This window comes from Cebus imitator, unplaced genomic scaffold, assembly GCF_001604975.1.
Source record: "Cebus imitator isolate Cc_AM_T3 unplaced genomic scaffold, Cebus_imitator-1.0 Scaffold82, whole genome shotgun sequence".
In the NCBI taxonomy this organism is placed as follows: Eukaryota; Metazoa; Chordata; class Mammalia; order Primates; family Cebidae; genus Cebus; species Cebus imitator.
In genome coordinates, this window is record NW_016107397.1 from 8,957,337 (window position 1) to 8,982,066 (window position 24,730).

Sequence of the window (24,730 nt, forward strand, 5' to 3'; positions counted from 1 at the left end):
TCATGGATACAATTCATTTAAATTGAAAGATTTTTTGTTGTTAGGAGCAATATGCATTGACTGTGTATAAAAAGCAAATACTTTCTTTAAATTCCCAAAACAAATAATATCTGGCATTCAGAAGTATAAGTTAGATTCACATTTTTCTGCATATCATTTCAAAGAAAACAACAGCCCTAAAGCTCTCCAAACTATTGGCATTGGATCAATATTAAATCATAACTATTATGCTAGAGAGATAAAATGTATTACAGTGGTTATTAATTAAAGCAAGATTTTATTGCTTTCAGAATTACCATTTGGTATTTCAAAACTCACTTGCTATGCTCAAATGAATGAATGGGCTTGTCTTGTTTTCTCCATTCTTCTCATTCACAGCCTGCACGTAGTATGCCCCAGTGTCACTAGGTGTTGTGGCAAGGATCACCAGCTGATTCTCCAACGTGATGGCTCTGTTTCAGAAAAGAGGAGGACAGTGTCAAAGCTATTCCAGGGAACTTACTTGTAAGACAAAATTAATTAGGCCAACTCTAAAGGAATGACTAGAGTTTAAAAGAAGAGCTGGAAGGGCAAAAACAATACACAGGCTGACTTTAAGACCACGACAATTGCGGAGAGAGCCTCTTCTGATGCAGCTGGCACACTGCGGCCCTAGTGTCTCAGCCTACTGGTGCTCCACTCATCCTGATTCTCATTCATCCTGATTCCAGCACTTGACTGTGAAGAAGACAATGTTATGGAACACATACATCCAGACTTTATTAAAACTCAGAAGTTCCTCTGAGTATGCATAACATGATCAGCTAGAAGAAATCCCTTCAATTAGAAGGCTGGACCACCACAACCTTGACCCAAGGCAAGTGAATTTATTGTGGTTTTCTCCACCTTAGGGGAGCTTCATCAGAGCCTTTGTGTATGGATGTCTGTGCTTGTGCATAGAAGGTAAGTTGTCAATGGGCATGGTGCTGCCCCCCTTCAACTTCAATTCTCCCATAATTATCAACTCCAGGCCATGTGGTTTTCACCTATACTATCTCCCCATGTCTTAGAAGTGCAAAGGACAAGTAAATGGTCTCCAAGACCTTCTCATTCATCCTGATTCTAGTGGGAAAGGACACTCTGAGACTTGTTTAAAGCACCCACCCTTTCTCTGAGCCACTGAGGCTCACAGAAGTTAAGTCGCTTGTCCCAGCTAACACAGCAACTTAATACCAGAGGAGGACTAGGTCTTCTCACATGCAGATTAATACTCATCTAATCATACCATAGAAAGACTCTCATTATACTATTTTTTTAAAAGAATAAAAACATTAAAGATCCAACTTCCATGCATCCAAAGAACTTTGATTTGAAATGGATGTCTTATGGTATCCTTCACTTATGCTATAATTCTGTATTCTTTTTGCCAGTTAAAGAGGTGAATGAGGGAGGTAAAATTTGTTTAAAAAATATGAATGTGAGTAAACTATTCCTTGGCTAGTAAATTTGGCACAGAAGGTAAGATGCATTCTGAGCACCAAAATATCATTTAGTCTAAGCTCTTATTTCACAAACATGAGAAATATCTTGGGACTCTAGAGTGAGTTTTGTTACCCACCACAGTTGTGTTACTCTATAGGGAATCATTACAGCACTCTCAGATTCAGATAATCTAACATCTTTATTCTGGTAACATTAGAAGCAAGCAAAATGAGTAACTTCTCATGAGGAATTTTAGCATTATAATAACCCTTTTTCTTCCTGCTACCTTTTGCAGAGCTTTTTCAAAAACTCTTGATTTTTATACATTATATAAAATTATCTTAAGCAGCTATTGCTTATTCAGGGTTCCCATAGGATATATTACTGTTTGAGGTCTCTATGACTAACTTACTTCATGTCTCATTTATGAAAACTTCCCTATTAGGAAGTTTTCAATTTTTAGTCCCATAAAAATATTTCAAAAGAGTTTTATTATAAGTATTTATGACTCCTTTATAGATTCTTTTATAGAACCATGGAAATTTTTCCATTTTATTTTAGTATATGTTACACTGGCAGCTAAAATTAAATATGAATATTTACTACACATGAAGTTACAAATTTAATAGTACAATTTAAAAACTGAATATAACTTTTTATTTAACATCTGATTTTTATCATAGTAATTTCAAATATGCCTATTATTTCTCAGAATTATCCTTATAAAATGTCCATGAATTTTCTATATTATTTATGGCATTATTTCAAGAGTATTGAAAACAAAAAAGTACATAAAGATAAAAATATTAAAGTTTCCATCTATCTTTAAGCTTTTTTCTTTTAGTTTTTAATTTCTATACAGGTGTATGTCAAAATTCATGAAGAAGAATTGCTACTGCCAAAATGATACCATGAAAATGCTAAATCTTTGGAGAACATGAAGATTAATTTCCCAGAAAACAAGTCTTTGTTCCTATTCAAATCTTTCTGAACAGAGCATTTCTATAAGAGAATGACTTTTCAAAGGAATATAAAACATCTAAAGCCATTCATCTTAATTTTGAATTCTGATAACTGCTGTAAACCTTAAGAAGAAAACCATGTTTAAAAGCAGTAAAGCAGGCGACATGGGCCCATCTGTCTTCTTTCTCAGTGGCCCTGATTTTGTCATGGCAACCATGCCTTTCCCCTGCAATCCAGCCATGCAACAAGAGAGAGCATCAGGTGTGGGTCTTGATGATTTTGCCCCACTTGTTCATGGTGGTGATTTTATGGCCATGAGAGGAAAGACTTTTGCATGAAGCTGATCATGGTGATAGCAAAACAGACAGAATGGAAAGCATGTGAGTCTTTCATGACCTCACAGAGCCAATGAACCAACCCTCCTACAGCCTCTCCTGTCTGCGGACTTCCTAGTTCATGAGGTCAGATACTTCCTGTTTCATCTTGATAAGCTGGGGCTGCCATCACTGGAAGTCAAAACATGCTGATACAGATTCACAACAGCACATGCAGTAACATCGTTTTTGGGTTTTTTTAAGTATGTGTTCTCTGCAGTGCAAATCGGTCCTATATATCTGTTTCTACATATGTGCGTGCACATAAAATGTTAACAGTGGTTAGTCTGAATGGTACAATTATAAGCTATTTTCTTTTGATTCTACATTTTAACCAAATATTTTCCAATTTGTTCACAATAAATATCACTTTTGCTATCAGAAGGTAACAAAAAGAACACAGGGGCATGCTAGGCATTATGGTAACAAAGTTGGATACTTTGCCCATAATACGAATTACTTGGCTTTATTATAATATAACTCCAGATTACACATTTAAAACTTACATTGACTTCATAGAAAAATTATATTTGGCCTGAGAGGTTTTCCTTTAACTTGATTGAAACAAATGTATATGTGGCTTTATATCAAATTACTTCCTTAGTCTTCCCCCATCTTTCTACGTTTAAAAATGAAACCTTATAATTTTGACCTCTAATTCCATGGGATAGTAGTAAAGAGAAGGGGGAAAAAATAACTGAGTCCAATATGGGTGAGATGAGCTGCGTGCAGGAGAAAAGACTGATGCATTCATGAAGAACAAGAGAACCCGTCCTGAGGTACCAACAATAAGCATGGGAAGTGTTTTCACAAGAAACCAACCAACCTGTTGTCCTTCATTGCTGAGACTTATGAACAAAATACCTGTGTGGTTCAGTAAAGGAAGATAATTTCCAGTGGGCACTTGCTAGGTGCTTCTGGCCATTCCTCACTTGATTCTCCAACACTCTCCTGAGGAACTAGGCACAAACATAGTTCTCTAGTTCAGAAAAGATGAAACCCATGGCAGAGAGGAACTAGCTGGGGGTCTCTGACCACTAGCATTAAGGTGAATACCTAGACCCACCTCTTGGGCATGGGGGAGGGAAGGTCACTTTGCTGGGTGTCGACTGGGAAGCTCGCTGCTATGCTTGCATGGCCAGGGGTGTGGTTTTCCCCATGTCACAGCAGATCAGCTGCCTTCGGGGATATGACACTGACGTCATAATCCTAGAAGCACAGGATTTATGGTTGGTGAAAACAGCCCACTGGATACCACATAGGTGCCTGAAGACCAGGAAGGAAGAGTAAGAGTATACATGCACCCTGATCACCATTGGAGCAGAACCAAATAACTGTTTTACTATTTAATCAGAACTACTGGAAGCCCCACTCCCTGCTCAGAGTGGAGAAGACCTGAACCAGAACACACTCTTCATGTCCCATGAGCTCAGACTGGATGTACAGAAGAAAATGGTAACTCCTTTAAAATCCTTTAGATTTGAAATACATTCAGATACACCTTTGTTTTCCCTGTACACAATGATCCTCCAGCATTTAATCACAGAGCCGAACAGTGTGTAGTCAATAAAAGTGAGTTAAATTAATGAAGAAAAAGAAGAGAATATACAAGTATTCATACTTGCATTTTTACTCTGGCTATTCCTTTCTGAGCTTGCACATTTAGGTACCTAGAACCCAAGAAAAAACAGGAGTAACTTAACCATTTCCTAAATATCTTTGCAGTGCCTACTATGTGTGTTAACACTGCCCAGGGAAGACACACCGGGGAATATGATTGTTGAACACAAGGGGATATGTTAGTGGCAAGAGTGGTAAAGGTATAAAGAGATAAATGATGGCAGCATGAAATGCCAAATGTGTGAAGCCAGTGTGTTCATTTTACAGAGTTTTAGAGGAAAAGTAGACATGCCATATAGGCAGCAAAGTCACCACAAAACAAGCAGGTCCAATCACATCTGTTTCCCTAGTGATAGCTTCTGAAAGTGTAAAAATCTGATGGGGTATCAAATTAGCAAGACAGGCCCAGTTCTCTAGCCTACAAGCTATTAATAGCTCAGGAACAGAACAGTTGCTTCTGCAGGTGACGTGGGAGGAAACGCCATCCCTCCTGACCCATCTACCCAGGCTCCTTCCACTGGAGCTCCAGCCAAGGGCTTCTGCATGGCAGGGCGGCACATCCAACTCCCTCCTGGACTGCCAAGCTGGCCTGGGGCTTCCCTGACTGCTCCCAGTACCATGGCCAACAGTGGCAGCAGAGAGGAGCTTTGGTTGATGGTTAGAAAAGAGGCAGAGAGGCCAGGCGCAGTGGCTCATACCTGTAATCCCAGCACTTTGGGAGGCAGAGGTGGGTGGATCATGAGGTCATGAGTTCGAGACCAACTGGCCAACATGGTGAAACCCCATCTCTACTAAAGACATAAAAAATAGCTGGGTGTTGTGGCATGTGCCTGTAATCCCAGCTACTCAGGAGGCTGAGGCAGGGGAATCACTTGAACCCAGGAGGTAGAGGTTGCAGTGAGCCGAGATCATGGCATTGCACTCCAGCCTGGGTGACAGGTTGAGACTCTGTCTCAAAAAAGAAAAGAAAAAAGAAAGGAGGCAGAGAGGGACACCTGCCTGGGTGCACATTGTCGGTCTCTGAATTAAAGCCCAAAGAAGACATGAGCTCAGGGCATTTCCATCTTCTCCCGACCCAGCTCGCTGAGCTACCTGGAACCAGAAGTAGGGTAGAACCTCCCTTAAAGTTAAAACCTAAGGTGGTCTGCAGAGAAGACACCTTATTTTTCTACCAGAACAAGATGATCACAGTTGACAGGAAGTAACACCATCAATAACACCATGATATTGTGTGTTAATACAGAGAGGCCCTCAATGGGATCAGGCAACTGTGGCCTGGATGGGGCAATAGAACTGGAAATGCATCTGGGCCTGATTTTGTTCCTGAGGGCTCATCACTTGGCTTTCTTATCTGTAAAATGGGGATAACAATTTCTTTTGTTAAAGGATATTGACAAAGTGCAAATCGGGTAATGAGGTGAATGAGGCTGGCTCAGCAGCTACAAATTCCTTGTTTGCTAAGTATAAATCTGGCTCATCAGGGTGTAGAATGTGATTGGCAAGTAAGAAAACAGTAAATGTCATCAACTGTCCTCTTCCAGGGGCTAAATATCAAATACTTCCTAGAGTTTAAGTTAACAGACTTCTGTACAAACACAGCTAGGTCACTGAATTATCAGATTAGAGTCATAAAACAACCAGAACCATCTACTACCTAAAACAAAGCACATCTGCTCAAGAGCCTACATGTAATAATTTAGCAAAGAGGCCTAGAAGTAACTTATCTTCAGACGCTTCCACTCAGATGACACAAACATTAAAACCCACTTTATAAGACTTTAATGCTGGAAAATCCTGGCCTTTTCTCAACATGTATTTAAGTGTCATAAATAAAATTGATTCTTTTCCTTTAGGAAAGATGCTGTCTAGTAGGAGGGACAGAAAAGAAATGAAGAGATTACAGGGTAACTGTTGATGTAACTGGCGAAGGATTTATTTCATCAGGGACTTTTGCCCAGAAGAAATATATTTCTTATTTATGGCAGTGTTTCTTAAATTTCCTAGCTAATCTTCAAAAGCACTTTAGTCAATTTTTACTTATCCAGGGGTCTTTTTGTTATTTTAACTAATTGATTCAGTGCTAGGCAAAAATAAATGGCCATGCCAAATTTCTGGTGTGGTCATATGGAGAGGAATGGCATGAGCGAGGAAAGTTTACACAGAGCCCAGGTTTAGCCAGACACATTTCCAGTCAAGACTTTTTCTGCTAAAATAAGAATTCTAGAAAAAGAAAAAGAAACACGATGTAAGCAAAGTGTGTGGAATACATGTTTTAAGGTCTTTAGATTCTTAAACAGTGGAACGTACCAAGAGTGTAAAGTTCACTCAAACTAGAAACCATTAAGAGCGATGACAGAAAGGCGTGTAAAAAGTAGATGAGGACAACTAAAGCTGCTCCAGATGAGGGGCTCCCCATGAGGAATCCTCCTCTCCCCAAGACACTCTGCAAACAGCAGACAGTTCTGAAGTCAGCTCAGTTTATATAGTGATGGAATAAAATGCAATAAATAATTTGGTCAGAAATTAAATAAATCTGGTCATGGCTAAGCAAGACTAAGCAGATACAAGAACATCCCTGGGACGACTGTGCACAGCTGTTGGCATCTGTACCTGTACCCTTTGCCTAGAAGCATTGACCCAGCCATTCCTACTTTGTGGGCTGAGCTGGGAAAGCCTGGGGCTGGTAATTCTCGCTTCCTGACAAGTCAAATGCTTTCTGTATCTCACTTTCTTCAGAACGAGGCACTCAGAAGTCTTTCTTCCCTTGTGCAGATAAAGGGGCACTGGGCAGAAGACTTGACCCTCACGCCATGTGATGCTGCCCACAGAGGATTATGTCTACGTAGCTGGACCAAGCATAAGCAGCAGCTGCTAGGAAGCAGAGGGCTCTTCTTTAAAAGCAAATAATAGCAGAGGAATACTAGAAAATTGCAAGCAGAGTGAATTGCTTTTTGAAATGCTTTCCAGCCACCTTTCCAGTCTGTCACTGCATTTGTTTCTCTTTGAAGGAGCATAATTATTACCAAGGGGTTCCACTCTCGTGTTAGACTCTTTTTGACTGCCGAGTGACAAAGCTGTGCCTGGCAGAGATGAGAGCACCTGCAATGACTATAGCAGACTCACACCACCTCGAGCACAGCTGATCTCAGGGCTATGGTCTAGATTTCTGTACCCTCCAAAATCTCAGGTTGAACTGTAATCCCCAGTTTGGGAGGTGGGGCCAGGTGGGAGGTGACTGGATTAGAATCTTGGGGTGGATTTCTCATGAATGTTTAGCACCATCCCCTTGGTGCTGTCCTCATGACAGTGACTTCTTATGGGCTCTGGCTATTTAAAAGTGTGTGGCACCTCCCCCTTCCCTCTGTCCCTCTTGCTCCTGTTCTCACCATGTGATGCACCTTCTCCCCCTTTGCCTTCCACCATGATTAGAAGCTTCCTGAGGCTCCCTAGATGCAAATGCCACCACGCTTCCTATACAGGCTGCAGATCTATGCGCTAATTCAACCCCTTTTCTTTATAAGTACCTGGTCTCAGGTATTCCCTTATAGCAATGCAAGAACAGCCTAATACCTCAGTGATGGTGGATCCTCAGTGCATTACTCAAAACAGCTGGCATACATTTAAAACTCAAAAATCCTTAGCTGCTGTTATTATCTCCATTTTACAGACAGGAAACAGAGGCTATTAGAGATAAAATAATTTTGCCAAAGAAGGTGAAGGATCAAGACTGGGTTACAGTCTTGATCCTCAAACTACAGGGATAGATCTTCATGCTCATGCACAAACTCCATCAACAAAGAAGATGAAAATAAATCAATAAGAAAATCCAATTTTTAATGATTTTTCTTCTTTCTTAATGCTACTACAATAGGTATGGCATTTGTGTGTAAACAGAACATCTGTTGGGCTCTCTGCTTTATCAGACAGCCCGCCAGTGCCATCACTCTCTGTGACTATGGACACTGCTCTGGCAAACAAGTGCAGGGAAATAGTCAAACAGCCATCAGGTAGAAACTGATTTATCAGGAAGGCTGGAAGCTCTTTAAAATCCTGGGCCCCTGAACTGGGCTTTCAGGAGGGTTTACTTCACCTATGGTTGACTGTGACATACGTCTCTTTCCAGAGAAGGGCTGCCTCACTGTGCAGGTCGGGCTGGGATCCAGGCCTTGCATTATTTACACTCATGTTGGGAATTATTCAGAAGGTGCCAGTAAGCAAATCCCACTGAACCATTAGCTACAGTACAGACACTGGCATCTTTTCAGCGTTCTGAGATTTTTCTGTAGAGAATTTTGGAGGGAGTGAAACTGCTGGCTTTGGACATACCTCCCTAGGGATGGAACCTCCATCTGCTCCTCACTCAGCCACCACCTGGAGTTGCTTGTCGCTACTCAGAAGGGGCACCATGCTCCCTGTCAACTCTTCTTCTCTACAAAGCTTCTGCTCTGCCCTCCTTGCTGTCACGATGAGGAGGGCGCATTTCATGGGCCTGGAAATTGCTGTGTGCTCTGCACGCACCACCTCACCTAGCCTTCATAGTAATCCCACATGCATTCAAATTCCCTCATAGCAACCAGGAGTTAACACCAAGGTTTGCATCCAGGGACAACTGCATGGAAGTCCCTTCTCTGACACTTCCTAGCTGGGTGACACTGTGACAATGGGCCAGCTCCTTGACTGACAGCACTAATGCTCAGGTCAGATGGGGATAATAATTGCAAATAAATGGATGCAATTATTGTAGTGTTGGTAGGAGAATTAAATGAGATATTAAAAGGTGATTGGCGCACACAGCTGGCATACACTTAAAACTCAGAAATCCTTAGCTGCTGTTATTATCTCCATTTTACAGACAGGAAACAGAGGCTACTAGAGGTAAAATAATTTTGCCAAAGAAGGTGAAGGATCAAGACTGTAACCCAACCCCCCAGCCCATGCCCATCCAAATGTATTCTCTCATCAAGTCCCTTAACTGCTGTCTCTGTCACCTCCCTGGCCACAGACCCAGTTAGACACGTGCCCAGGAGAGGAGTCTCTGCAAGCCTTTGTTGTGATGCCTTGGTCACCTCTCTCTGTTTCTCTCTCTCTCTCTCTGCCTCTGTGTTTGTGTCTCTTTGCCTGTCTCTGTCTCCCCGTTTCTCTTAAGTCTCACATCTGATCCCCCCACTGGCTAAGACAGGCCTGGCCTATGGTAGAAAGGATCATTAAACTGGTGACCAAATGCAGGGGTGGACACTACGAACGTTTAAGCTTGAGGAAGCCCCTGGCATTATCATCTACCAGGAGTGCAACTACATCACAGCATGCTGGGTCTCAACAGGGGAGCCCCCACACCACCAAGTTACATAAGTGGGCATTAAGCACTTCCCCTTCCTATCCTGATAGAACCTTCCTAGGCAGGCGTTCTTTGGTACTGTTCTGGAGGTTATCTTCTCCACTAGGCAGCTGTCAGTCCAGCTAACAAGAGGCAGAGCTGAGGACGGAGTTCCATCCATGAAGACTAAGGAAAACAGTTTCTTTTGGGGATAGGGTAGATTTCTTCTCAAGAGGTATGAACTTTGAACTTTCCCAGGTAAGGCTTTATAAAGCCCTTTGTTTTGAACTTTAGGATGTGTCTAAAATGAGAAAATGAGATGGCAACTTCAGATTTGCCTGGGTGAAATATAAGCTATAAGTAATTCAAAATGGGCCATTTTGAGAAAGTCTAAGTATATTGAAAACATTATTAACCACAAGAATACACATGTAAGATACAGGCAGGAAGCAAATTTAGGTAATATCACTCTTAGTTCCCAGACAACCCCACACAAAAATAAAAACAGAAAAAAATGGATAAAAATAGAAAAAAAGGGCAGCAGCTACTCCTTCCAACTGTGTCCATTACTTGCCATGGTTAATGATCATGCAGTTCATTTCCATGACAAACACAACACAATAACATAAAACGTAACTGCTCCATTCATATCCTTGGAGAACTGCAATGGGGTTTCTTAGGTTGTGATGTATTTGCTCTTAGTCCTCGGCCACATTATTCCACAGGCATTTTAGGTTTGCCACAAGCAGTATGTAATGGGGCATCCTGGTCCAAAATGATTCAAACAAACAGGCGCAAAGTTCTGCGCAGGACCAAGGCCGCAGAAAATTTCTTTGCCAGGGTCTACACAGGTAACGTGGTCTCTGCTGGGTGGAGAAGGCAGGGAAAGGTGAATACCACAGAGCTCCGGGGCCCAACTCTTTACCCATCTGTTGGGGCACATGAGCCTTCTCATGGTAGCAGAATAATGGCTCCCAAAGACATCCATGTCCTAATGTGGACATTTACATCCTAGAGAAATGTTACCTCACATGGCAAAGGGACTTTGCAGATATGCTGAAGGGAAGGATCTTAAGATGGAAAGATTGTCTTAGATTATTTGGGTCGGTCCATGTGAGATAAGGTCCTAGGAGTGAGAGAGGAATCAGAAGAGCCAGGGGCAGAGGGAAGGGTTATGCTGCTGGCTTTGAAGATGGAGGGAGGGCTACAAGCCAAGTGCCAAGCATTTGCAGTCTTTCCTTGTCTTTGACCTTAGGGTCTTAGCATGCAGTTTGTGGTAGCAACAGAGATCTACAGAAGGAGGAGGGCCTTGAAAATTCACACTGAAAAGAGAAGCAAAAAAACTAGAATAGCTCCATAAAAGAAGGGCGGCAAAGAAGCCAGGCCAGCTACGAGGAGGTGACTTGGAAGGAGAAAATGGATTTAAAGAGAAGTTTTTTCATTCTCATTAGTTGGGTCATTCTTTGACAGACCACTGATGATCTGAATTGCTTTGATAGTATTTCTTCTTTGGATGATGTCTTTCTTGTTTTGGCTTTGCCAACAAGCAAAGACTAGCACTAGATGTGTTTCATTCATGTGTTCACTAACTCACTCACTCTTCCGAGAAACAATTATTGAGCACTTACTGGGGGATTTACTAATAGATAAAAGAATATCAGGGGTCTATAATGCTACAGTCTATAGTCTCCACAGGGGAACTGCTATGCTCTCTAAATACCATTTGCCACAGAAAGAAACCAGTGCTTTTTAGAGAAATGGTTAATTATGGGTCAGGTCAGAAAATGTACACAAGGAGCCCAGAACATCTTACACCATATAGCAAGAAAGCAAACACTATGTCATGTCACAAGAACTCAAGAGTCAACCTGAAGAGTCTCCTCCTGCCCTAGAATGGGACAATTTGAGCATCAATACAAAGGCATTCAAGTAAAAAAGGAAAAAAATGAACTGTCTCTATTTGCAAATGATGTGATCTATGCGGGAAATATGAAGGAATCTACAAAGTAAAAATGACAACAACACTCACTGAACTAATAAGTAAGTTCAGCAAGGGTTACAGAAATCAAGATACACATACAAAAAGCAATTGTATCTTTTAGTAGCATAAAACAGCACAAATTTCTTTTTAATGAATGAATAAAAATTGTATATACTTATGGTGTACAACATGATATATGAGTACCTTGTGAAATGGTGAAATGAAGCTAATTAACCCACACAATACTTCATGTATTCATTTTGTGGTAAGAACATTTAAAATCTACTCTCATTAATTTTCAAGTATACTCTATATTATTAACTATAGTCAACATGCCATGAAATAGGTTTCTTGAACTTATTCCTTCTAACTAAAATTTTGTGTCCTTTGACCAATATCTAATTTCTATATATTATATATTATATATATTATATATACATAATATATATACACATTTTGTGTCCTTTGACCAATATCTCATTTCTATATAATTATATTATATATTTTGATATAATAGCAATGAACATGTGAAAACCAAAATTAAAATATAGTATCATTGACAATCGCTCAACAGAAATAGGTGAACATCTAGCAAATATGTGCAGAACTTGTATGCTGAAAACTACAAAAATACTAAAGAAAGAAATCAAAGTTCTACACAAATGGAGAGAGAGAGAAAGAGTTCATGGATTAGAAAATACAACAAAGTAAAGATACTGGTTTTCCCCAAACAGGTCTATATGCTTAATGTGATTCCTATCAAAGTTCAGCAAGATTTTTTCTATAGATACAGGAAATATTATCCTAAAATTAATATGTAAAGGTAAAAGAATTAGAAGAGCAAAAACAATTTTGAAAAGGAAAAAGTGGGGGGGATAAGTCTACCAGATATACAGCTATATCCAGACAGTATGGTATTAGCAAAAGACAAGACAAATAGGTCAATGAGGCAAAATACAGAACGCAGAAAGAGACCCATAACAGTATGGTCAATGGATTTTTTACAAAGGGCAAAAACCAGTTAGTGAAGGAAGGAAAGTCTTTTCAACAATGAAGCAACTGGAGATTCATAAGAAAAAAGAAAACTGACCTCAGCCAAACTCTCACAGAACTGATGCAAAAATAAACTTATAATAGATAATATATACACATTTATAAAACTGTAAAATTTTTAGGGGAAATATCAGAGAAATTGCAGAGTTTTTAGATATGACACCAAAAGCATAATTCATGAATTTAAAAATTCAGTCAATTGGACTTCATCAACATTAAAATGTTTTGTTCTGTGAAAGACTCTATTAAGAGGAAAATACAAGTGGCAAACTGAAAGAAAATATTTGCAAAACACAAATTTGACAAAAGATACATATTTAGAATATATAAAGCACTCTTAAAAGTCAACAAGTTTTAAAAAATCCAATTAGAAAATGGGCAAAGTGGGTCAGGTGCGGTGGCTCATGCCTGTAATCCCAGCACTTTGGGAGGCTGAGACAGGTGAATCACTTGAGATCAGGACTTTGAGACCAGCCTGGCCCACATGGTGAAACCCCATCTCTACCAAAAATACAAAAATTAGTCAGGCGTGGTGTTGTGCGCTTGTAGTCCCAGCTACTTGGGAGGCTGAGGTGGAAGGATTGCTTGAACCTGGGAGATGGAGGTTGCAGTGAGCCAAGATCACACCACTGTACTCCAGACTAGGTGACAGAGTAAGACTATGTTTCAAAAGAAAAAGAAAGAGAGAAAGAAAATGGACAAAGAACAAGAAGAAGCATCTGACCAAAGACAAAATGTAAATGGCAAATAAGCACATAACCATTAGGGAAATGCAAATTAAAACCACGATGACACATCCCTCCACGCTATTAAAATGGCTAACATAAAAAAATAGTAATGCAGAGAAACTGGATCTCTCATACATTTTTGGAGGGAATTAAAAATGGTATAGCCACAGAAGAAAATACTTTGGTAGTTTTCCAAAAAGCTAAACATACACTTACCATTTGACCCAGGGATTTTACTCCTGAACATTCATCCCAGAGAAATGAAAATTTACATCTATGCCAAAGCCTGTATATAAATGTTCATAGCAGCTTTATTTGTAATAACCAAAACCTTGGGAAAAAAATACACAAAAACAAATGTTCCTCAATGTGAAGAGTTAAACTGCTACCTCCATTGTGCAGAACCCTGCATCAGAGTAAAAAGGAACAAGCCATTGATACGTGCAACTTGCATGGGTCTCAAGAAGATTACGTTAAGTGGGAAGAAAAAGCCAATTTCAAAAGATCACCTAATGTAGAGTTCCACTTACCTAACTTTCTCAAGATGAGAAAATTGTAGAGATGTAAAACAGATTATCGGTTGCCGGGATGGGAAGCTGCTGGAAAAGAAGGTCTGACCATTACAGGGCAGCACAAAGGGGATGGATGTCCATGCTGATAGAGCAGCTCTGTATCTTTTTTTTTTTTTTTCTTTTTTTTTGGATGCAGGATCTCATTCTGTCCCCCAGGTTGGAGTGCAGCAGCATGATCACAATTCACTTCAGTATTGACCTCTAGAGCCTCCTGGGCTCAAGTGATCCTCCCATCTCAGCCTGCTGAGTAGCTGGGACTACAGGTATGTGCCACCATGCCAGGTTAATTTTTAATTTTTTTTGTAGAAAGAAGGTCTTGCTATGTTGCTCAGTCTGGTCTTGAACTTCCAGGCTCAAGTGATCCTCCTACCTTGGCCTCTCAAAGTGCTGAGATTGAAGGCACGAGACCAGCCCAGTACTGTATAATGGCTGTAGTGGTGGTTACACACACCTCCACATGTAGTAACATGATACAAAACTACATGTGCACATTGTACAAGTGTCAGTCTCCTGGTTTTGATATTGTACTATAGTGATGTAAAATATAAACATTGGGTGAATGGTACATGGGACCTCTCTGAATAGTTTTTGCAACCTCTGTGAATGTATAGTTATGTAAATTTCAGAGTAAAAAGTTAAAAAGAAAAAAGAACAACTCTGTGCTAAAGAAAAGAAAAAAGGAGTATCCCAACTTACTCTATCAGAGCAGAAAGACTAAACTAAAACTAACAAACTATTTCATCCTCCAGCTGGTCAGCAGAGAGTTCTGGCTGGAGTTTTCAGGGAGACACAAATGTTGGAGTTTGAGAACTGAATCACAAAACAGGGTGAAGCACGTGAAGACAGAGGTAAGAAAACCCAGATAGAGAACTCAAAGTGCCAAGGCCCTGCAATGGGACAGGCTGGGCATGTTCCAAGGGCCAAGGGAGGCCAAGGAGGCAAGAGGAGAAGGAACCAGAGAGACAGAGAAGATATGAGCTAGGAGCAGCCACAGCGTCTGAAATTCGCAAGGCCTTGCTCAGGGTCCTTATCAATGAGAAGGACTCATCATCAATCCACCCCTCCTGGGCTCTCCTGCCTGTTTTCGTCAAACCCAATGGTTTGGTTGTTCAACCCTTAGGGCTGAGGAGAGAGGACGATAGAGAGAGCACATTAACAATCTACAATGGACATAAATAAATTATATAAATGTAGCCATAGGAACTCAGAATGGACAGCTGAGGTCAGTTAGTGAATTTTTTAAAAAAGGATTAAACATTCAGTAGACTCTAGGGTCATGAAACAGGAAATCATGCTTTTAATTATAACCTTGCAATGACATTGAAAAGAGAATAAATTATATGCACTATGCTCCAAAAAGAAGAGAAGACATATTAGAAAAGTTTTCATTCACCCAACCACAAGGAGGGGGGAAAAGGTTATGTTGATGAAATACTATATTCGGCTATTTTAAAAATCCAGTTATATGAAATAGTTAATTATGCAATAATGTCTTATAAATGAAACAGTGATGTGTCTTATTTAATCATCCACATCTATGTCTTCCCTCGCTCAAAAATTGTCACATTGGTCTGGCTAGTTTAAATGCACTTTGGAATATATTAGGAAAATGAAATGAATTTGCCAAAAATTTCATTCCGTTGTGCAGACACCTGAGTTCAGGATATTTTTGTTAGAGTGGGAAGGACAAATGGGTCAGCGTAAAAACAAAGTTAAACGGTGCTTAATCAGAGCCAAGAACTGAGACAAGGACAAGTCTCCTAGGCCAAGACAAAAACTGGGCCAGGCTGCTGGGATACCCAGGCTTCCAATGTACCACAGTTTCTACAGGTCAGTAAGATATCTCAAAGGGTATGAAGGACTTTTCTCTTTTGATTCAGGGATTAGGTATGTGTGTATTTAGGAGTGATCTGGATGAAAACCTCTGAGTCATTTGGTATGTGATGGCACAGAAAACAGTACTTGGCTTCAAAAAAATAAAAGATGGTGGCTGGATGCGGTGGCTCACTCCTGTAATCCCAGCACTTTGGGAGGCCAAGGTGGGTGGATCATGAGGTCAAGAGATCAAGAACATCTTGGCCAACATGGTGAGACTCTGTCTCTACGAAAAATACAAAAATTAGCCTGGCATGGTTGCAAGCACCCATAATCCCAGCTACTCGGGAGGCTGAGGCAGGAGAATCGCTTGAACCCAGGAGGCTGAGGTTGCAGTGAGCTGAGCTGAGATCGTGCCATTGCACTCCAGCCCGGGGGACAGAGTGAAAAAAAAAAAATTGGCCAAGCATGGTAGTTCATGCCTGTAGTCAAATAAAATAAAATAAAATTAAATTAAATCAAATTAAATTTTTAAAAAATGGCAAGTAGTGTAGCTGAGCACACATCAATCCAGGTAGAAATGCTCACCAATGAATAATGGGAACTAAGATCCTTACATCCATTACTCCAATGCCAGCTGGCTAAGAATTGAGAGAACAAAAGATTTTTTAAAATATAGAAATGGAACTGTGTGTTCCCTCATAATATTAGACACAGGGGCTGGAAGCTTCCTAATATGGTATGCCAGGATATGAAATGCAAACCCTGCTCTGGTTAAACCTGCCCAACAGAAAGGCTGGGGACTGGGAGCTGAACCCACACCCCTGCTGCAATCTCACCATAAACATCTATTGTTTAAAATCTTGTATACTTGAAGGTTATCATAAAACCTGCATAGTAATCTAAACAGTAACAAAGTTCTGAGAAAGGAATATTGTTCCATCTCATAGAGACAAAAACCCCAAACTTCACCTAGGAGACAAGGAAAGAAAAGCGTAGAATAAATAAGAGAAAAACCCCATGAACTAAGTATTTACTTTACAATAATTTAGTCAATAAATTTAGACACATAAATCAAAAGCACCTAGTTCCAAATTTAGCATTTGGAGGCACATGTAAACTCAGGCAAGGGTAGAGAGAAGTCATGGGCCCAGTATGTCAATTTTAGGATAAACAGGATCTAACATATTCATATGCCTTCAGCACAGAGAAGCCAGAAGGGGTCTCAAGTGAATAACTGGGAAAATGGAGAGACATGCCACAATTTCAGTCAGAAGAATTACTGGAACATAAAGATACTATTTCTTTCCATATTGAGTTGCCAAATTTAACACAAATTTAAAGTACGTACCAAATGAATGTTTTGAAAATGAAAAATAAGTATTTTTAAGTTTATAAAAAGAAACAGAAAAGTAATAAAAAGCCCCAATATTTTTTGAAAAGAAGAAACATGACAGACTTATTCTACTGGTTGTCCAATGACATTAAATCCATACTATTATAAATAATGATTGAATAATAAATAATTGAGGGGGAAGAGACAAGTCTTCCTTACCCAGGAATTCAAATTAATAAATGTAAAGAATGAGGGAAAGAGAAAAATGACCATTAGAAATCCACAGAAATAGTTACTAGAGGCAAGATCCACTCATGAATGCTAAAATTAGTGGGCATAACTTCAAAGAAAAGCAGAATATGTGCATAACCACAAAGTATCGATGCAAAATATTAATTAATCTTTTGTAGCCATTTTAATGTGTGTCCACAAAATCATTGATACTTCTCCCTCTGGTGGGCAGGGGTGTGCTAAACTACTCTCCCCTTGCATGTGGGCTGGACTAAGAGACTCGCTTCTAAAGACAGAATCTGGAAAGGGAATAATGCTGGCTGATTTTGCCTTAACCAAGTGACCACACTGCCACTGCCACTGCCACTGCCAGTGACAAGTCATGTTAATGCCACGAGCCCTGAGACGATGAGTCAGCTTGATCATGAGAAACCATCAGACAAGCCCAAATCGAGGGACGTTTTAAAAAGCAATGGGTCAGCACTCATCAAGAGTATCAAGATCATAAAAGACAAGGGAAGATCAAGAAACGGTCACAGGTTGGAGAAGTCTACAGAGACACAGTGACTCAATGAAACACAGGAGTGTGGAAAGAATCCCAGAACAGGAAAAGAGCAGTAGGAGAAAAATTGGGAAAATGGGGAAAAAGTCTCTAGTAAATGGTACTGCACCAATGCAAATTTCTTAGTTTTGATAAACTGACTAGGATCACGTAAGACGAACATTATGGAAATCTGGGTGAAGGGAATATCAGAACTCTCTTGCAACTCTTTTATAAGTCTAGTTATTTCAACATAAAAAGTGATTCAAATTATCTTAAAAGCAACAACAAAAAGTTGACATCGTTAGGCTCACAGAATAGTGAGCCTAAAGACAGACCATAGTGGATATAAATGATTAATATATAACAAAGAGCTATAAATCAATAGGAAAGAAAGATAGTTCAGAAAACACCAAGGAAATATTCACTAGCCATTTAGAAAAATCTAGATCCTTAACTTATGCCATACAGCAAAATAAAATTCCAGAGGGATTTTCCAAAGGAAAAGAAATTGTGGAAAAACTTCATCAATTATGACATACACAGCATGAGATATGATACGTATTTAAAAGTATAAATTAGATCTATGTAAATGGGGTTCCATGATTTTTTTGTAGGTATTAGGTATGAAAAGATACAGTAAAGCATATAAAATACAATCTAATTTTTTAAAACACTGGCAATAAAAACCATGTGTGTGGGTGTGTGTTTGTGCATGCACACGCACGCATACCGCCCCCCCGCACATGTACATGTCTGTATGAAACTAAATGACTATACAGAAAAATAAGAAAATATACATTAGGAAATACACATTTCCCTCCACATTTATATATGTGGAGGGAAAGAGAAAAAAACAAAAGGCGAAAGTGGCAAAAAGGGAAAGGGGGAAAAAATGAACCTTTTAAAAAGATGTATATGGGACAGGTATGGTGGCTCACACTTATAATCCCAGCACTCTGGGAGGCCGAGGCTGGAGGAATACTTGAGGCCAAGGGTTAGGGACCCCGTCTCTACCAAAATTTAAAAATTAGCCAGGCACAAGGGTATACATGTGTAGTTCCAGGTACTTGGGAGACTGAGGCAGTAGGATCACTGAGGCCATGAGGTTGAGGCTGCAGTGAATTGACTGCACCACTGCACTCCTGAGCCTGGGAGACAGAGCAAGACCCTGTCTCAAAACGGAAGGGAGGGGAGGGGAGGGGATAAACATCACATTTATGTATATCTAAAGTAAAACTTAGGTAAGTATATACCTAATTGCTAAATCTGAACTTACTTTCTAAACGTAACAATTATGTAATAAACTTGACTATATAACATTGATAACTTGAGTCTCTTTGAAAAACAAGAAAGCTGAAAAGCCAATGGACAAAAATATGTACAGCGAACAAAACATTCATTTCAAAATTAAAAATGAGTAATACAAATTTGAAAAATGCTCAGCTTTGTTAATAATCAAAAGAAACAAAAACAATGAAAGCTACTTTTGTTATCAAACCTGGGGGTGTACAAAGGCACCCAAGTGCCCAGAGATGTTGGCTTGAACCATGGTGGTCATGAGGGAGACGGTAAGAAGTGGTTACACCTGGGTATGTATTGAAAGTGGGGCCGGCAGGTGCAGTCCTGGACTGGGTGTAGGATGGGGGAGACAGGGAATTTAAAGACAAATGGGCCGGTACCACTCTGGCCAGGGAGCGTGCAGGGGCAGCCCTGACCTCAAGGAACTCTGCTTCCAGCAAAGGGAAGCAACAGAAAACAGCTTCAGAGTATCATTCTGAGATCCACTGCTATGCCCTTTACCTTCTTGATTAAGAAATTCTCTTTCATGGCCAAATAAACCTCTCCATTTCTATTTAAGCCCCTTCCATCTTCTCTGACCATCCGTGGATGCAGAGTATAAATGCTTTAGCATGGCTTTCACTTATAGTTAAAGACCTATTACATTAATCTTCCCTTTATTAACCTACACAAACTCGATTTTCCCTTTCATTTTACAGAACTGTTTTGTATCATTTAATCATTACTTCTTCCTCTTCCACACATCACAAGAGGCTGAACTTATGCCTCTAAGCAAATCAAGAGAGCCAAAGAAAGAGAAAGACTGCATAGAATTGTCGAACTCCAGAGCAGCCTGGTAGAGCTCAGAAAACAGTCTGTGATTTTTAAAGCCAAAGGTTATGAATCTATTTCTTAGCACTCTCATGATGTCTGTGTGTGCATCTGATCATGAATCATTACCTTCCCAGAAACACATTTTATAGAGGCAAAGTTGTGATTTATTGCCCTAACTGATATTATTCTGAGTATAATCCGTCAATTTCACAGATTTTACTACTTGACTTGGAGTAGAATACAAATGGGTACAAACCCATTCTTATGACTTTATTGTATAACTGTATAATACGGGAAGAACACCAAATACTTCCAGAGTTGATGCTTCAAAAAGGGCACATTTTAAGTCAGGTATCGGCTCTCAATCTAACATGATGGGTTATAATACATCAGTGTCACTTTCCAATCTAACATAATCTAACTTTTCTCGATAAATAGAAAGAGAATGCTGGCTGGAAGACAGGCATTTAACAGGCAGATACAGTGAGGGATGAAAGGAAAATTTCCATGAGTGCAGCCAATCCTCCTTGCTTTGCTCTTTAAAGTCACCAAGATTCCTCTCAGGGGCCATTTCTGAAGTTCTGTGCACTCTATATTTGCTTCCAAGATGTTGCACGCATCTCTCTGTGATAAACTCACAAAATGATCTATAAGGCCCAAGTCAGACCCTTTCCAGCAATACTGCAGGAGTTGCCAGGGTGTACTGAGAGCCAAGTCTCCTGGGGCCTGGGATGTCAAGTGGTGTTAATTTACAAGACACCCTATCCAACATACCTCTAAGGAGGAAAAAAAAATAACAGCCACAGCACCATGGTCCCATCTAAGTATCATGCAGAACAGATGTGTCTGAGTCCCCACTAATACATTTCATCTAGTGTGCTAGAGCAACTTGATGTGGTTAAAAGACTTTAGAGTCAGTTGTGCCACTAACCTTGGACAAGCTAACTGCCCTCACTGAGGCTCTGTCACCCTGTCTGAGAAAAGGAAGAATGATGCCTTGAAGGCCTCCTGCAAGAAGTAGAGGAGGCTACACTTGCAAAGTCTCTAGCAGAGTGCCTGGCACAGTTTGTCCCTAATACTGTAATAGTAACAACAATAACAATAGCTATCATTTTTTTTTTTTAAATAAAAAGCTCATTAATATTTTCTTAAAGGCCAAGTTTACTGTCCAAAAATTCATGTAGCGCAACAGACAGAGGATCTAGAATAGATGTCTTCAGGGCCAATGAAATGGAGGAAAGAGGATGATGTCCAACCTCTGAAATGTAGAGCACGGATGCATCCTGTCTTGGACCATTTTCTGTTTCTGAAATTGGGCGATCTATAAAGAAAAGGAATGCATGTATCTTACAGTTACGGAGTCTGAGAAGTTCAAGGTCGAGAGACTGCATCTGGTGAGGGCCTTCTTGCTGAGGGGACTCTGCAGAATGCAGGCAGTACGGGACATGACATGGTGATGGGGCTGTGAGTGTGAGCTCAGGTCCCTCTTTCCCTTCTTACAGAGCTACCAGTCTTACTCCTATGATAACCATTAATCCATGAGCCTTCATGACCCAATCACTTCTTAAGAGCCCCACATATCAATACTGCCGCATTGGGGATTAGGTTTCCACATGAGATTCAGAGGGAATAAACATTCAAACCACAGCATGTCCCAAAGCTATGCCCTTGCTACTGATGCCTTTTTTCTCTTCCTATTTTAAAAATCATTATAAAAATTTTAAAAGAGGCTAAAAGGGAAATGTTAAACAGTAAGTTCAGGCACGTGTCTGTCTTGAGGCACAGGGAGGTGGCAAGGGGCATTCAGCCATATTGGCATAATCTTTTACACCTTCGAGGGGTCAGCTGGGTATGTCCACATTCACACCATTCTCCTTCATACTTGCTTCCTATATCTGAAATACTTCATGATACACTTTTTAAAAAAGGTAAAATCATAAAATGTAAAATAAATTCAAAAAGTGCATTAGATAAATTATATAAAGATAGCATAAAAATCTTTTAAAATATTTGGCATGTGCTAAGTCTGAGGGCAGCTGACTACTAGGATGTGGGGGTTGGAGGTACCCTCAGAACAAAAGGTCTTCAGTAGTAGAGGATTTTCATATTCCCCAGAGCAGGGCAGGGAGCACCCTGCTCCCAGACACCATCGAGGTCCTAATCAGGCTTAGGCAGATCCAACTACATCTTCCAAGGTAACTGCCATTGTGCAAAAATGTGGCTCCCCATCCCACCCTCACATAAGTCCACTTCATTTTTGTGATCCCAGAATAACCACATTCATGGCCATTAAATAATCCAGTACTGTGAATGTGGACACTCCATTTATACTTTAAACCTTGCTTCCAACAGCTCAGTAAGTGGCAGAGGAGTGGAAGGTTTTGAAATACACAGTGTGTAGCTACCCACAACTAAAGAAAAAACAAGATTGCTTAGTTGCTGACAATAGCTATAGAATCGACATAAGAAGGATGCAAAAGCTGTAAAGGACAGAGGCTCGTGGGTCTACTTAAAAGTTTGCACTAAGAAAGAAACCTGAAGACTATCTAAGGCACGAGGAAGTCTTTCATGAGCTGAAAGTGACCGTCATTGTGCACCACAATATTCAGTGTTTGTCACGTCAATCGCTGGGCAGGCTTTTCTTTTACAGTCATAAAGATCTTCAAATATATAGCTTTTCTATCCATGAAGAATACAACTTAGGTATAACTGACTATTAATAATAATCAGGTATTTTCAAAGAGGAATGGAAGACAAGATTTAAAGCTGTGTAAATGAATCATTGACAGGATCTTTTAATATCGGAAGGTTGCTTTCAAATTTAGAAATGTATTTCTGCTTCTACAGAAACAGACCAAAATATTAAAATTATAACCCTTACATGGAAACATAACTTTTTAAAGGGACATCTGAGTAGGTATTTTTTATAACAGCACATCACTCTTCTTAATAGTACTAATTTTTTGTCATCATCCCATTTGTAGGATTCCAGAATCCTTTGACCTTTTTTCCATTAGCTCCCACACAATTCTCAGTATTATTGTGAAAAGAATCTTTTCCTCCCCCTTATGTGAAAGGCTTGAGTTATTACAATGTTAACATTTCACTGCTTCAAAGCAGAATCGAATGCATTCATTAAGCTTTCCATGTTAAAATGCTAGTGCTGGAGCAAGGTTACGTGAACTGTAGGCAGGAACCATCAATGGTCCTGATGTTAAGTCTACAAGCTCAAGAGTGAGAGGTACAGAGAAGCAAATGGGATGGATGAATGAGTGGATGAGAGACTGAAGAAGGAGGTGGGGGGGGTGGTGGTTAAATGGATGGATGGATGAATGAATGAATGGACGGACAGATGGGAGAGAAGGCAGCAATATTCAGGCACCTGATGGCAGTGGGTTAGACAGTGAGAGCATAAAAGCCTGATTTGTGTAATTCACTTATTCATCACCTAACATGAATGACACAGGTTAGTTTTTTGCTGGGTCTGCTTGGGCAAGGGAACAGTGAATGTAAAGTTGTGTAAGTCACAGTGTATGCCCTCAAGAACATGGATCTTAGTAAGAAAAATGACAAAATTAATTATCTAGCACTCACTAGAAATGATTGCAGAAGAAAGGGAAGAGAGGAAAGCAAGGAATGAGGAGGGAAGGCACATGCAGCCAAGTCTGTGGTGAAGGAGTGAAGGAAGGGGTGCAGGACCCTTGGCCTCAGGCAGTAGCAGGTCAGGATATGGACACTGAAGGTGGGGCCCAGGATGATTTAGAGCCAGGCAGTTCTCAGATGCCCAGTTTAAGGTCAATGCAAGGATTTTTTTTGTTAATGCAAGGATTTTTTTGTTGTTGTTATTTTGTTTTTTTAGGAAGGGGGTCTTACCCCGTTGCCCAGACTGGAGGGCAGTGGTGCATTCATAGCTCACTGTAGCCTTGAACTCCTGGGTTCAAGCAATCCTCCCGCCTCAGCCTCTTGGGTAGCTGGGACTACAAGTGTGAACCACTACGTCCGGCTAATTTTTTAATTTTTTTAGAAAGACAAACTCTCCCTATGTTTCCTAGGCTGGTTTCAAACTTCTGAACTCAGGTGACCCTCCCACTTCACCCTCCCAAAGTGCTGAGATTACAGGCATAGCGACCACACTCAACTCCACGCAAATGCCAGGTACTGAGGAGCTTGGTTCAATATCTGGCCAAAAGACCCAGAAAAGAATCACATCCCTAGAGCACTCTCTGGACAGATCACCCTTGATTAACGTCAGTTTCACAAACTGATTCTCCTTTCAGAGACAGCAAACTGGAGGCTTCCTGCAGCTGAGTGGGCACCTGTTGTGAGCCTACTCATCCTTCTCCAGTCACCCTCCCCACCCAAGGGAGTGACTGGGACCATCCCACTCGGTCTCTGCCTGGATACTGAGGGGATGAAGGCCAGGCAGGAACCACACTGGCGGCCACATCCCTCGGGATGGTAGCCTCTGCAGCATCATGCTATTTAGGGCTCATGACTGATGATCCTGAGGGAGCCTTAGAATGGCCATCTGCCACGAAGTCAAGTCTTTCCTCGTGCCCATACCATGATGACCTGGTCCATATGACATGGCTTGTGCCTCAGCTTCTTGTAAAATATGGAGCCCTG

The 24,730-nt window shown here is 40.4% G+C and overlaps 1 protein-coding gene across 1 annotated transcript in view; it reads right to left on the reverse strand.

Annotated features, from left to right (window-relative positions):
• The window catches only part of SDK1 (sidekick cell adhesion molecule 1), a 982,297-nt gene that overhangs the window by 433,754 nt on the left and 523,813 nt on the right, over positions 1–24,730 (reverse strand). The window contains exon 5 of the mRNA XM_017533779.2: positions 319–452. Coding sequence (XP_017389268.1) covers positions 319–452 — 134 coding nt within the window. The remainder of the gene's footprint in view (positions 1–318; positions 453–24,730) is intronic.